Source organism: Coregonus clupeaformis, chromosome 1, assembly GCF_020615455.1.
Source record: "Coregonus clupeaformis isolate EN_2021a chromosome 1, ASM2061545v1, whole genome shotgun sequence".
In the NCBI taxonomy this organism is placed as follows: Eukaryota; Metazoa; Chordata; class Actinopteri; order Salmoniformes; family Salmonidae; genus Coregonus; species Coregonus clupeaformis.
Genome location: NC_059192.1, coordinates 30,638,484 through 30,654,188, shown reverse-complemented (window position 1 = coordinate 30,654,188; position 15,705 = coordinate 30,638,484). Strand labels below are relative to the sequence as shown.

At 45.2% G+C, this 15,705-nt stretch overlaps 1 protein-coding gene across 17 annotated transcripts in view; it reads right to left on the bottom strand.

The window, feature by feature from the left end:
* The window catches only part of LOC121555656 (neurexin-1a-like), an 838,957-nt gene that overhangs the window by 454,474 nt on the left and 368,778 nt on the right, over positions 1–15,705 (bottom strand). For 4 of the 17 annotated variants that reach the window (XM_041870093.2, XM_045217730.1, XM_045217764.1 and 1 more), the window contains exon 1: positions 8,334–8,549. The exons of the other annotated variants lie outside the window; for them this stretch is intronic. In XM_041870093.2, the coding sequence (XP_041726027.1) occupies positions 8,334–8,514 (181 nt within the window). In that variant the 5' untranslated portion in view covers positions 8,515–8,549. Of the gene's footprint in view, positions 1–8,333; positions 8,550–15,705 lie in introns of those variants that run through there. 17 annotated transcript variants of the gene reach the window in all.

Genomic DNA, 15,705 nt, shown 5'->3' with positions numbered 1-15,705 from the left:
CGTCTGGGTCTGGACTGGAGCCGCTGACCGGAGCTGGACCAGGCACCGGTGGAGCGGACTACTCAGGCTCCGGACTGGAGCCGCTGACCGGAGCTGGACTAAACACCGGTGGAGCGGACTGTTCTGGCTCCGGAGTGGAGCAGCTGACCGGAGCTGGATCAGGCACCGGTGGAGCGGACTGCTCTGGCTCCGGAGTGGAGCCGCTGACCGGAGCTGGAGTGGACCCCGGTGAAGCGGATTGCTCTGGCTCCGGAGTGGAGCAGCTGACCGGAGCTGAACTGGGCACCGGTGGAGCGGACTACTCTGGCTCCGTAGTGGAGCAGCTGACCGGTGCCGGACCAGGCACTGGTGGAACAGGCACGGGCCGTGCCGGACTGGACACACGCACCACTGGCTTGGTGCGGGGAGCAGGAACGGGCCGTACCGGACTGGCGACGCGCACCACTGGCCTGGTGTGGGGAGCAGGAACAGGCCGGGCCGGGCTGGCAACGCGCACCACAGGCTTGGTGCGAGGGGCCGGAACAGGCCGTACCGGGCTGGCGACGCGCACCACTGGCTTGGTGCGAGGAGCAGGTACAGGCCGGGCTGGACTGGTGACGCGCACCACTGGCTTGGTGCGAGGAGCAGGAACAGGCCGGGCCGGACTGGCGACGCGCACCACTGGCTTGGTGCGAGGAGCAGGAACAGGCTGGGCCGGGCTGGCGACGCGCACCACTGGCTTGGTGCGAGGAGCAGGAAGAGGCCGGACTGGGCTGGTGACGCGCACCACTGGCTTGGTGCGAGGAGCAGGAACAGGCCGGACCGGGCTGGGAACACGCACCACTGGTTTGGTGCGGGGAGCAGGACCAGGCCGGGCCGGGCTGGGAACACGCACCACTGGTTTGATGCGAGGAGCAGGCACGGGCCGTACCGGACTGTGGAGGCGGACTGGAGGTCTGAAGCGGAGAGCTGGCACAACCCGTCTTGGCTGGATGCCTACTTCCGCACAGTATGTGTGAGGCATTAGCACAGGACGCACAGGGCTGTGCACGCGCACTGGAAATACAGTACGTAGAACCGGCGCAGGATATGCGGGACCGAGGAGGCATACTGGAGACCAGGAGCGTTGAGCCGGCACACCCCGTCCTGGCTGGATGCCAATCTTCGCACGGCACGTGCGTGGTGCTAGCACAGGACGTACAGGACTGATTGGGAACCACACTGGCCAACATAGATCTAGACCTACTAGATCGAAAACTACACAACATAGAAAATCACACCCTGACTCAACAAATAAGAGTCCCCAGAGTCAGGGCGTGACAGAGACAGAGAGAGGGAGAGGGAGAGGGAGAGGGAGAGGGAGAGGGAGAGGGAGAGGGAGAGGGAGAGGGAGAGGGAGAGGGAGAGGGAGAGGGAGAGGGAGAGAGGGAGAGAGAGAATCCAGACCATCTCAAATTCATCAATCACATGACCTGTTTGTCAACATTATAGTAATGTTTGTTACAGTAATGTTTATTTATAGTTACACCGCTTTATACCATGGCATTGTAACATACTCCTTTCTGATTGGCATTCTAGAGTGTGCATTATTTCCCTATATATATTTGCAAGTTAGAATTCAATGCAATAGTTCATTTTTACATGTTTTGTTTGCGCTGCTTTTGAAAGTCGAATTGAAAACAGTATTGGTATTGGAGAATTTGATTTTCATAATAGCAACCTAGGACTGATTGTCTGGTTAGCTAAACTAGCAAGTCTATTTGTTTGGTTACCATGGCAACTACTGTAGCTATCTTGTAAACTTGCTAGTTACTTCAGTAGATGTTGAACACATTTTTAGCGGCAAATGTGTTAAATTATAGCCATGGAATACAAGGGATAATCAACTTGGGGCTCTATGCGTTCTCTGGAAAATAATGCAACTCTGTGGAAGCTCAGTTCCGCTAGCGCGTCATGGAACACAAATTCGCTCTGACTATCTACTCCGATTCCAGAGCACTCTTTTCTGAGTGTGCCAGAGTGCAGAATAACTGATCATTTTACGATCACTCAACACCCGTTGAATATGGCCAGTGTCAGTAAACATCGGCAAAACATCATAATTAAATTGTTTTCAGCAGCACAGTTAGTCACCAATGATTTTGATAACATGAAAACAGGCTAACCAGCTCTGCTAGGGCGAGTAAAATGGTCAGAGTGAGGTGTTCTCTCATTTGTGTCTGGAAGTAGCTAGCTAGCCAATGTTTGCCAGTTAGCTTGGGTGCTTGACTGCCATTGTGAGGTCAGAAAGCTTGGATTAACCCTATTCCTTGGCCAGAGTGTCCAGTGTGCGCTCTGAACACTCCGAGAGCGAAATGCTCTGAATTTACTAATGTACAATCTGACAACACTCTGAATTTAGGAACTCCCAAAGCGCACTCTGAGTGCACTCTGGCACTCCAGATTGAATTCACGAACACACCCACTGTTTGACTGTAGGACTGTAAGGTATACACTAAGAAAATAGGGTTCCTCAAGGCTTCTTTGGGAAGGGTGATGGTTCTATGTGGAACCATAACGATTCAAAGAACCCAATGGTTCTTTGCAGTTCACAGAAGGGTTCTATGCTCTTGTAGTGATAATTAAAATATCACCTGTCAATTGGGAACTGTTTAATAAATATGTGGTTCTCAATTCTCTCCTCAGGGACCCCCAGCTTTCCCAGAGATAGCACACATGATTCAACTTGTCAGTTAACACAATAATAACGCCTATGGAATTTTAACAATATAATATGGAAAACCAGAATTAACCTGTATATACCAGAATACTCTGTATGGTTCTACAAAGAACATTTGAGATTGAGAAAGGTTCTTTTTAGAACCATTCTCCATAAAGGTTCTATAAAGAAACTGAAAAAGATTCTACAGTGCCTTCAGAAAGTATTCACACCCCTTGACCTTTTACACATTTTGTTGTGTTACAGACGGAATAAAAAATTGATTAAATTGAGATTTGCTGTCACACAATACCCCATAATGTCGAAGTAGAATTTAGTTCGTAGAACATTTTAGAAATGAATAAAAAATGAAAAGCTAAAATGTCTTGAGTCAATAAGTATTCAACCCCTTTTTTATGGCAAGCCTAAATACATTCAGGAGTAAAAATGTGCTTAACAAGTCACATAATAAGTTGTTTGAAGAAGGTCATACCAATAATAATTTTACTATTTGATTTTGAATTTTAAGACCGTTTCAATTATTACAAAAATATATAAAAACAATATTTGATGAAAGATTACTTTTGATCTTACTGCTACTAGCCCATACAAATGCATAGATTAACAAATTCACTACATTTACATTTTAGTCATTTAGCAGACAGATGTTGTTTGTATCCAGAGCGACTTACATTATATATTTTTATTTTTTTATTTTTTTTTATACTGGCCCCCCGTGGGAAACGAACCCACAACCCTGGCGTTGCAAACGCCATGCTCTCCCAACTGAGCTACATCCCTGCCGGCCATTCCCTCCCCTACCCTGGACGACGCTGGGCAAATTGTGCGCCGCCCCATGCGTCTCCCGGTCGTGGCCGGCTACGACAGAGCCTGGATTCGAACCAGGATCTCTAGTGGTACAGCTAGCACTGCGATGCAGCGCCTTAGACCACTGCACCACTACAATTAACTCTGTCCATAAGGTGTAGATAGTAAGTATAGACCGGAAGTAGAGGCCTGGGCATTGTTGTTCACTAATTTACTCCAAGTAGGGAAAGGATGGCGGGGTTGAAAAGTAATAAAGGGGAGTTATATATATAAAAACATGGGGGGATTGGAAGTGATGCAGACAATTACATTGATAGAACATACAATCTATCTGCAATATTAAGCTGATCCATCCCCCACCCCCAAAAAAAAAAAAAAAAAAAAAAAATATATATATATATATATTTATTTTTTTAATTGAAAAATATAATTAAAAAAAATATTCACTACATGGAACAACAGATGTTGTTTGTTCTGAAGTGTCTCTCCTATATCTGAGAGATATAAGAAAGATCAGGATGTTTTTTTTTTTTTTTTTTACATGTATTTAACCCCATATTTGTGGCATTAAACAGTCTCCATATATACTTCCATTAATTTTTCCAGCTGATAATGGGGGACTTTCAGACGAGTCTTGTGAAGCCAGTGGGTGTCCTAGAGCATAACAACTGACCTGTACATGTTTGTGAGAGTCTCACCTTTGCACAGAGGGGTGTGTAGCCCAAACGGTTTGGACACTACAGACAGAAGTTGGCAGATTGGCTGTACCAACTTCAGACGAGTCTCCTGACACTTGTGGAGGTCGTAGAGCAAAACAGAAAACTGTTCGGACGCTACACATAATTTTGTGAGAAGACCAATTTTCAGGATGTCTCATGGTCTAACAAACACCACTCTAGCTCTAGTTTACTCCAATTAGGTAAGGGATGGTGGGGTTGGAAAGTAATAAAGGAAAATATATATATTTTTAAAGGATATGTACAGTATGTATATGCGTATATGTATGTACAGTGGGGAAAAAATTTATTTAGTCAGCCACCAATTGAGCAAGTTCTCCCACTTAAAAAGATGAGAGAGGCCTGTAATTTTCATCATAGGTACACGTCAACTATGACAGACAAATTGAGAAAAAAAAATCCAGAAAATCACATTGTAGGATTTTTAATGAATTTATTTGCAAATTATGGTAAAAAAAATAAGTATTTGGTCACCTACAAACAAGCAAGATTTCTGTCTCTCACAGACCTGTAACTTCTTCTTTAAGAGGCTCCTCTGTCCTCCACTCATTACCTGTATTAATGGCACCTGTTTGAACTTGTTATCAGTATAAAAGACACCTGTCCACAACCTCAAACAGTCACACTCCAAACTCCACTATGGCCAAGACCAAAGAGCTGTCAAAGGACACCAGAAACAAAATTGTAGACCTGCACCAGGCTGGGAAGACTGAATCTGCAATAGGTAAGCAGCTTGGTTTGAAGAAATCAACTGTGGGAGCAATTATTAGGAAATGGAAGACATACAAGACCACTGATAATCTCCCTCGATCTGGGGCTCCATGCAAGATCTCACCCCGTGGGGTCAAAATGATCACAAGAACGGTGAGCAAAAAATCCCAGAACCACACGGGGGGACCTAGTGAATGACCTGCAGAGAGCTAGGACCAAAGTAACAAAGCCTACCATCAGTAACACACTACGCCGCCAGGGACTCAAATCCTGCAGTGCCAGACGTGTCCCCCTGCTTAAGCCAGTACATGTCCAGGCCCGTCTGAAGTTTGCTAGAGTGCATTTGGATGATCCAGAAGAGGATTGGGAGAATGTCATATGGTCAGATGAAACCAAAATATAACTTTTTGGTAAAAACTCAACTCGTCGTGTTTGGAGGACAAAGAATGCTGAGTTGCATCCAAAGAACACCATACCTACTGTGAAGCATGGGGGTGGAAACATCATGCTTGGGGCTGTTTTTCTGCAAAGGGACCAGGACGACTGATCCGTGTAAAGGAAAGAATGAATGGGGCCATGTATCGTGAGATTTTGAGTGAAAACCTCCTTCCATCAGCAAGGGCATTGAAGATGAAACGTGGCTGGGTCTTTCATCATGACAATGATCCCAAACACACCGCCCGGGCAACGAAGGAGTGACTTCGTAAGAAGCATTTCAAGGTCCTGGTGTGGCCTAGCCATTCTCCAGATCTCAACCCCATAGAAAATCTTTGGAGGGAGTTGAAAGTCCGTGTTGCCCAGCGACAGCCCCAAAACATCACTGCTCTAGAGGAGATCTGCATGGAGGAATGGGCCAAAATACCAGCAACAGTGTGTGAAAACCTTGTGAAGACTTACAGAAAACGTTTGACCTGTGTCATTGCCAACAAAGGGTATATAACAAAGTATTGAGAAACTTTTGTTATTGACCAAATACTTATTTTCCACCATAATTTGCAAATACATTCATTGAAAATCCTACAATATGATTTTCTGGATTTTTTTTCTCATTTTGTCTGTCATAGTTGACGTGTACCTATGATGAAAATTACAGGCCTCTCTCATCTTTTTAAGTGGGGGAACTTGCACAATTTTTCCCCACTGTATGTGTATGTATATATATGTATTTTTATTATATATGTGTATGCGAGAAAAAACCCCGAAAAAAACATATGGGGGATTGGAAGTGATGCAGACAATTACATTGATGGAAGTTACAATCTATCTGCAATATTAAAGCTGATCTACCCCCTAAAAAAACATATGAAAAAATGAAAAAAATGAAAAAAAAAGATTTACAAAAACACCACTCTAGCTCTGTCACCTTTCACCGCAGATGTGGACGTGCAATATAGGTGGATAAGGTGGGTTGAGAAACATCCAATACAAAAAAACTAATATCTCTAGCTTAAATTGACATATTTTTATGGGGATGTTTTTTTTTTTTTTTGCTAATTAGGGGGGCACGGAATCTTGGGTTTTTGAAGTAATACTGCAAAAAATATGGCAAAGACATTAACTATCTGTCCTGAATACATAGTGTTATGTTTGGGGCAAATCCAACACAACACATCACTGAGTACCACTCTTCATTTTTTCAAGCATGGTGGTGGCTGCATCATGTTATGGGTATGCTTGTCATCGTCAAGGACTAGGGAGTTTTTAGGATAAAAAGAAACGGAATACAGCTATAAGCACAGGCAAAATCCTAGAGGAAAACCTGGTTCAGTCTGCTTTCCAACAGACACTAAGAGAATAATTCATCTTTCAGCAGAACAATAACATGCTTACCAAGATGACATTGAATGTTCCTGAGTGGCCTAGTTACAGTTTTGACATAAATTGGCTTAAGAATCTATGGCAAGACTTGCAAATGGCTGTCTAGCAATGATCATTAATCAACAGAGCTTGAAGAATACAAAATAAAATAATGTGGAAATATTCACAATCCAGGTGTACAAAGCTCTTCGAGACTTAACAAAAAAGACTCACAGCTGTAATCGCCGCCAAAGGTGCTTCTACAAAGTATTGAGTCATGGGTGTAAATATTTATGTAAATTAGATATTTGTGTATTTCGTTTTCAATACATTTGCTAAATTATCGAACAACATATTTTCCCTTTATCATTATGTGGTATTGTGTGTAAATGGGTGAGAAAACAATATATTTAATCAATTTTGAATTCAGGCTGTAACACAACAAAATGTGGAATAAGTCAAGGGGTATGAATACATCTGAAGGCACCAAAAAGGATTGTAACCATAGGAGAACCCTTTTTTGGTGCTACATTTTATGTAACCTTTTTTAATGGTTCTTCATAGAACCTTAGGGAAGGGTTCTTTATAGGACCATGCAGGTGCTATTTAGAACCTTATGAACATGGTTCTTTATAGAACCAAAAAGGAGAAACCACTATGGCTACAAGACCAACAACCCTTATTTGGCACTACTTAGAACCATTTTTACTTTAGTTCATCATAGTGCAATTTATACGTACTCTATATCGCCCCCAGGTGGCCAGCAGTGAGTACTACGCCACCCCACACCACACCATACACCATGTAATCCTGTCTAATCTGTCTGTGGCCGCCGCACCACAGAGCATCTGGAGATAGAGCAAATCTGAGACGCCATGGAGGGATGGAGGGAGGGAACTATGCTGAGGCAGACTAAAAAGGGATGGAGGGATGGAGCTTAGCTACGTCAGAGAGAGATGGAGAGAGAGAGAGAGCTGGAAAGAGGGACACAGAGACAACATTTAAAAAATGGGAATAGATGGACATATGAAGTAGGCTACAGGAAACGGTTCAAGGAAACTATAAATATTGTATTGCTGCAAATAAAATAAAATATGTCTCCAATAGACAAGTAGCTCACCCCAGAACCTGGACTTGATTACGGTGAAAAGAGCTGCAAGGGGCCACAATAAAACCATATCCAATCAGCTGTAGTGGCATGTGATATACAAAAAGCTGTGCACCAAATAAAACCCAAAATATATATTATACATATATAAATATATTGACCAAAAATATAACATATCTTTAATAGACAACTAGTTCATCCCGGTAATTTGGCTGTAAGAAGTAGAAAGAGGGTACTAGGACCCAGATTAAACTCCCCCAAAAGAGCAGGAAGATGGTGACGGCATGTGTCATTCATTGTGGTTCTGTATGACTGAGTTAGTAGAGCTTGCACCGCCAGGATCGTGGGTTCGATTCCCGCTGGGACCACCCATAGGAAAATTTATGGACACACTACTGTAAATGGCTTTGGATAAAAACTAATTGGCATACAGAGCAGAGCTCTGTGTTGATGGTCAGAGTACAAGGATACTTACTGTGGCCTGCCCGTAGCAAGGCAGCAGGCCATCTACGGAGGGCGATAGGAACGGAATGGTGACGCTTGCCCCCATGGTTGAGGTGAATGTGGTGGAGGCCCTCCATTGCTCCTGTGGCCCCCACTGGTGGCCCAGAGTCAGGCCCTGATCCGGCCACACACCCCAGGGCTAGAGCAGTCATCCAGAGAACCAGGCCGACAGGGAAGACCGACGAGATCAAGCCCCAGCAGTAGGGCTCCTGCCTGGGCCTCGAGGGTGGGGGGGTGGGGGATTGCTGTGTCCTCCAACCTCCCAACATGATTCCCTGAGAGGCCAGCGAGGCGAGTTGAGTATCAAGGACCTTAGTGATGAGCCCGACGGCCCATAGTCCCCTTAGTTGCCAACCCAACGCTCACAAGCCCCAAGACACTCACACTGCTGACCGACCAACAAATCCACAGAGAATCCACTGCAGAAAAGAGTCAACCACGGAATGAGATTGGCAAAAGAAAAGAGAGCCTTCTTGCTGTTTTTCCAGTAGGTTAGGAAATCTGCAACGGTACCAAGGGGACCGTGGAGGAAGTACGATCATTCATTGTGGAAAAAACAAGAAAGGAGGAAAAAATATGCACTGAAGAAATTATGACACACTCCTCAAACAGGATCTGAGAAATCCCACACTGCTCCAATTCCCCTATCACACTTCCTCGCTTGCACTCTCACAGAATCAAATGCATACTTTTCTCCCCTACAAAAATGAGAATACTCCAGAAAATCCACAGACTTTTCAGCCTCAGAATCTGAGGTAAAAAACACCACAGATAGAGTTTCAACATCTTCTTTTTCAGCAAAGCAATTAGAACATTCCCTCCTTTCAAGTTTTCCCTTCTTTATGTCCCTCCTGTATGTTTTCAGAGGATGTCCAGAGGATTTCGAGTGAATCCGAAGTAACGCTTTCTCATTTGCCTGTGGTGGTGGGCAACAGCTGCAACGTCAAGAGGATGGCACGATAATGGTTGCACCTGCGACGAGTGCCAAGCCACGCTCCTAGAGGTTCCCTTTACACTCTCTGTAAGACCCACTGGAGAGGCAACAACGCGGCAGCACCTGAGAGAGAGCGGCTGGTCTGGATACGGAGCCACTCACACACCCCTCTCTCACACACTCACAGGGTGAGAAACAGCGAGCGAGCACAGCTCCAGCAAGACGTGCGCAAGAGAAGGAGAAGGAGAGAGCAAGAGAGAGAGGGAGAAAGGAGGGGGAGCTCAAACAGCCAGCCGTGGAGCAAAAGGGAGAGGGTCTATGCAAATTACCAGGCTCCACACAGCGAATCAGTGGAGCCCGAGTGCATTGCAGGGGAAGAGCCTATTTGGCCAAAGAATAAGCAGGGGATGTGGGGCTCCGTCTCTCGCTCTCTCTTTCTCTTTATCTCTTGTTATTCTTCCCTCGTTCTCTCGCTCTCTCTATCCACTTCTACGCGGACCAACAATCTGATGGGCAGTGAATGGAAGGGAGGGTAACACAAAGCAGGGAGAGGTATACTATTCAGGCTGGTTTTTGTTCAAGTTATTTCTCTCTCTCTCTCTCTCTCTCTCTCTCTCTCTCTCTCTCTCTCTCTCTCTCTATCTCTATCTGTCTGGGTGGAGTGGTGGAGAGTATCAGAGCGGTCATGTAGAGAATTACAATAAGATCCTAGCAGTGCGGTCCGACAGTACAACGGATCCCATCCATGGGAGCTCTAGCTGTGTTGGCTGGCCGGCCATATGGCTTCTCAGCAGCCAATCACAGAGCTCTTTAATGGCCCCCTCCTCACTTATCCACACTGCAGCTTCAAAGGGAACGAAAGAAAAACTCTCTTTTTCTCTCTCTCTCCTCTTTTTCTCCTTTACTCTGAGCTCGCACTCCAATTTCCAGACTATCTGCAGCCAAACATGAGGGAAATGGGTTATGCCACTGAAGGAAGGATGTGGATCACACAAAGAGCAGTGAGTGGAGAGCTGTCCACAGGGAGGGTGCTGAAGTAAGCCTTGCTCACCTGGCAAAAAAAAAAAAACATTCATTCCCTCAGAGAGCTAACACAGAGCTAACAAAGAACCATTAATTCCCTCACCAAAGAGCTAATACAGAGCTAACACAGAGCCAATCATTCCCTCACCAGAGAGCTAACACAGAGCTAACACAGCACAGAGAAAGACTGAGAGCTATAACAGCACTATGCAGCACAGCACAGAGAGGAGAGTAAGACTGAGAGTGGAGTGGAGTTGATGAGGGTTAAGGAGGTACAGAGAACATGTAGACATAAAGCTCTGACTGCTGATAACGACTACACAGCAGAGCCATAGCTCTGTACTCAGTTCTGCTCTGTGATGTTAAACGATGCAGTGTCTATGCTTAGAGGGTCTGGCTCAGTGCTCAGCGCTTCTCAGTGCTTCTCTGTGCTCAGTGTGTCCAGGACTAAAAACTAAACAGGTTAAAGGCTCAGCTCTGTGCTCAGTGTGTCCAGGACTAAATAACTAAAATGATTAAAGGCTCATCTCTATGCTCAGTTGGTCCAGGACTAAAGAACTAAACAGGTTAAAGGCTCAGCTCAATGTTACACATTCAATTTTTGAGATCCTAGACTAATGCTTTGTGATACTCGGTTCTGTTTTCATGGTGGCCGTTCTGTTTGATGACATCCTCTTTGGACCACTGTGGTGTTCTTTCACAGCCGTAGGGAAAGAAAAGCCTAACAGTGGTGTTGCTGCTAGTGAGGCTGAGTTGGGAAGCAGTGAGAAGACAGACTAGAGGAGAGAGTAGAGAGGAGAGAGGAGGAGATAGATGAGAGAGAAAAGAGTATAGAGGAGAGTATAGAGGAGAGATGAGAGAGTAGAGGAGAGGAGAGAGGAGAGAGGAGAGAGGAGAGAGGAGAGAGGAGAGAGGAGAGAGGAGAGAGGAGAGAGGAGAGAGGAGAGAGGAGAAAGGAGAGAGGAGAGAGTAGAGAGGAGAGGAGAGGAGAAGAGAGAGGAGAGAGGAAAGAGGAGAGAGGAGAGTGGAGAAAGGATAGAGGACAAAGGAGAGAGGAGAGAGGAGAGAAGAGTGAGGAGAGAGGAGAGAGGAGATAGGATAGAGGTGAGAGGAGAGAGGAGAGAGGATAAGGGGATAGAGGATAAGGGAGACAAGAGGGGATAGAGGATAGAGGATAGAGGACAGAGGAGAAAGGAGAGAGGAGAGAGTAGAGAGGAGAGGAGAGGAGAATAGAGAGGAGAGAGAGAGGAAAGAGGAGAGAGGAGAGGAGAGGAGAATAGAGAGGAGAGAGAGAGGAAAGAGGAGAGAGGAGAGTATAGAGGAGAGAGGATAGAGGATAAGGGGATAGAGGATAAGGGAGACAAGAGAGGAGAGAGGATAGAGGATAGAGGACAGAGGAGAGAGGAGAGAGGAGAGAGGAGAGAGTAGAGAGGAGAGAGGAGAGAGGAGAGACAAGAGAGGAGAGAGGAGAGGAGAGAGGTGAGAGGAGAGGGGAGAGAGGAGAGGATATAGGAGAGTGGAGAGTGGAGAATGGAGAGAGGGGACAGGAGAGAGGAGAGAGAAGAGAGAAGAAAGGAGAGAGGATAGAGAGAGGATGGGGAGACAGGAGAGGGGAGACAGGGGAGGAGAGAGGATATAGGAATGTGGAGAGTGGAGTGTGGAGAGAAGAGAGAGGAAGGGAGAAGCTGTAGCTCAGTTGGTAGAGCATGGCGCTTGCAACGCCAAGGTTGTGTGTTCGTTTCCCACGGGGGGCCAGTATGAAAATGTATGCACTCACTAACTGTAAGTCGCTCTGGATAAGAGTGTCTGCTAAATGACTGAAATGTAAATGTAAATGTAAGGAGAGAGGACAGAGGAGAGAGGAGAGGTGAGAGAGGAGAGAAGAGACTATAGAGAAGAGTGAAGAGAGGAGAGAGGAGAGAATATAGAGGAGAGACCAGAGTGGAGAGAGGACAGAGGATAGATGAGAGATCAGAGAGGAGAGAGTAGGGAGGAGAATGGTGGGGGGAGAGAAGAAGAGAAAGGATAGAGGATAGTTAAGAGAGGATAGGGAAGACAGGAGAGGGGAGACAGGAGAGGAGAGAAGAGAGAGGAGAGAGAGGAGAGGAGAGGAGAGGAGAGGAGAGGAGAGGAGAGGAGAGGAGAGGAGAGGAGAGGAGAGGAGAGGAGAGGAGAGGGAGAGGAGAGGAGAGGAGAGGAGGAGAGGAGAGGGAGAGGAGAGAGAGGAGAGGAGAGGAGAGGAGAGGAGAGGAGAGAGGCCAGAGGATAGACGAGAAAGGAGAGAGGAGAGAAGAGAGAGGAGAGAGGAGAGAACAGAGATGAAAGAGGAGGGGAGAGAGGAGAGAGGATATAGGAAAGAGGAGAGTAGAGAGGAGAGTGAAGAGAGGACAGAGTATAGACGAGAAAGGAGAGAGGATAAGGGGAAAGAGGATAAGGGAGACAAGAGAAGAGACAGGATAGAGGACAGAGGAGAGAGGAGAGAGGTGAAAGAAGAGAGCAGAGAGGAAATGATATAGAGGAGAGCATAGAGGAGATAGGAGAGAGGATAAGGGATAGAGAGTAGCGGAGACAAGAGAGGCGATAGGATATAGGATATAGGAGAGAGGATAGAGGATGGAGAAGAGAGAAGAGAGGATGAGGAGAGAGAGGAGGAGAGAGGATAGGAGAGAGAAGATGATAGAGGAGAAAGATGATAGGAGAGGAGAGAAGAGAGGAGAGGATGGAAGAGAGGAGAGGATAGAGGAGAGTGGATAGGGGAAAGAGAATAGGGGAAAGATGATAGATGATAGAGAATGCTGATAGAGGAGAGAGGATAAAGGAGAGGACAGAGGATAAGAGATAAAGGATAGGGGATAGAGAATAGGGGAAAGAGAATAGATGATGGGGGATAGAGAATAGGGATAGATGGTTGTCCATACGAATTCAAAGCAAATGCTGAAAAAGCAGCAAAATACAACTTGGTTGGAATGCTTCACTTATTCCAACTTTTGGAAAAAATGCTCATAAAGTTCTGATGAGGACACACTTTTTTTTTTTACATTTATTGTAAATATATATTTTCAGAAACCAATTTTTTGAATTTGCAAACACAACAGATGCTCCGAAAGTGAGAAGCCATGAAGTGAGAACTTCCTCTCAACACGCTATATAGGGTATCCACCTGATTTTACTGAATCAGCTATACACAACCTCCCCCGGAGCTCAATCCTTCGTCATTTGCAACCCGTGAAACTGAATACTGCTCTTGTTGAATTTGTTTACCCTAATTATGATCAGTATTAATTAATACATTAATTAAGTGTGTGTGTGTGCGCATTAATGCATTTGTGTGTGTGTGTGCGTGTGTGTGTGTGTGTATGGGTGTTTGTGTTTAATAATAATTATCTGGGCTGCAATCTGCATAATTACAGATAATAAGGCAATCTATCAGGCCCGCACGCTTCACAAGGGCACGAGTCTGACTCCCTAAATCCCAACTCACAGGTAAAAATGTTCATGGCAACAACAACAATTGGTGACAAATCATGTCTACCAAGTGTGATACCTGCTATACATCACACATCGTTGAGGTCTGATTTGGTGTTCTAAACAGAATGACACAAACCGATTCAGATGACATCACCAGCGAGGTGTCTTGTGACTATACCTAGGTCAGGTTTTATATCTGGTACTTGTTACATGGGTGCCACCATGTGGCAATATAGAAGTACTGCAATGACATCGTTTGTGTAGATTAGAAGATATTTCAGAAAAGGTAGCTGTGTTTCTAGAATGTCTCTGTTTGTGTCCCAAATGGCACCCTATGGCCTATGAGCCCTGGTCAAAAGTAATGCACTATAAAGGGAATAGGGTGCCATTTGGGATGCACCTATCTCTCTGTGAGGGGATAGGCAGTGTTACACTATGTCAGTAACTCTTGGACTAGTACCTATTCCTGCTCCAGTAAACCTCTCAAGATACTGGAGAATAAGAGAGAAAGAGAAAGAGAGGGAGAGAGCAAGAGAGAGAGAGCATGCGAGAGAGTGTGAGAGAGCCCTGTCAAAGCCCTGTCACCCAGAGGATGCTTTTGTAAGACACAGAGGATGATATTGTTGCACAGAGGAAAATAAAACAGAACCAGGTTTAGGAAGAAAGTACAGAGGAAAAAAGAGAGAAAGGCCCATAAAAAAGCTTGAGTCAAGTGCATATACTGTTTGGTTTTATCCATTTACATACATTTACGTCATTTAGCAGACGCTCTTATCCAGAGCGACTTACAAATAGGTGCATTCACCTTATAGCCAGTGGGGGGGGGTAGAGGAGAGTAGAGTAGGAGGTGGAGTGGTAGGAGGTGGAGTGGTAGAGGAGAGGAGAGCAGAGGAGAGGAGAGGAGGTGGAGGGGTAGAAGAGAGGAGAGGATAGGATAGAGAGAGGATAGAGAGAGGATAGAGAGAGAGAGAGAGAGAGAGAGAGAGAGAGAAACTCAATTTGGCATGAGGGTCTGCTATACAAATTGATGGAAAATGGTGTGGGGGGAAAACATATGACATTATAAAATCTATATACACAAACAACAAGTGTGCGGTTAAAATTGGGAAAAAAAAATCTTTCCACGGGGCCGTGAGGTGAGACAGGCATGCACCTTGAGCCCCACCCTCTTCAACATATATATTTATATATATCAACGAATTGGCGAGGGCACTAGAACATTCTGCCTCACCCTACTAAAATCTGAAGTCAAATGTCTACTGTTTGCTGATTATCTGGTGCTTCTGTCCCCAACCAAGGAGGGCCTACAGCAGCACCTACATCTTCTGAATAGATTCGGTCAGACCTGGGCCCTGACATTATATCTCAGTAAAACAAAAATAATGTTGTTTGAAAAAAGGTCCAGTTGCCACAAATACAAATTCCATCTAGACACTGTTGCCCTAGAGCACACAAAAAGCTATACATACCTCGGCCTAAACATCAGAACCACAGGTGGTTCAAAGCTGTGAACAATCTGAGAGACAAGGCAAGAAGGGCCTTCTATGCCATCAAAAGGAACATAAAATTCGACATACCAATTAGGATCTGGCTAAAAATATATAAATCTGTTATAGAACCCATTGCCCTTTATGGTCTGGGGTCCGCTCACCTACCAAGAATTCACAAAATGGGATAAACACTCAATTGAGACTCTGCATGCAGAATTCTGCAAAAATATCCTCAGTGTACAATGTAAAACACCAAATAATGCATGCAGAGCAGAATTAGGCCGATACCCGCTAATTATCAAAATCCAGAAAAGAGCCGTTAAATTCTACAACCACCTAAAAGGAAGTGATTCCCAAACCTTCCATAACAAAGCCATCAACTACAGAGAGATGAACTTGGAGAAGAGTCCCCTTAGCAAGCTGGTCCT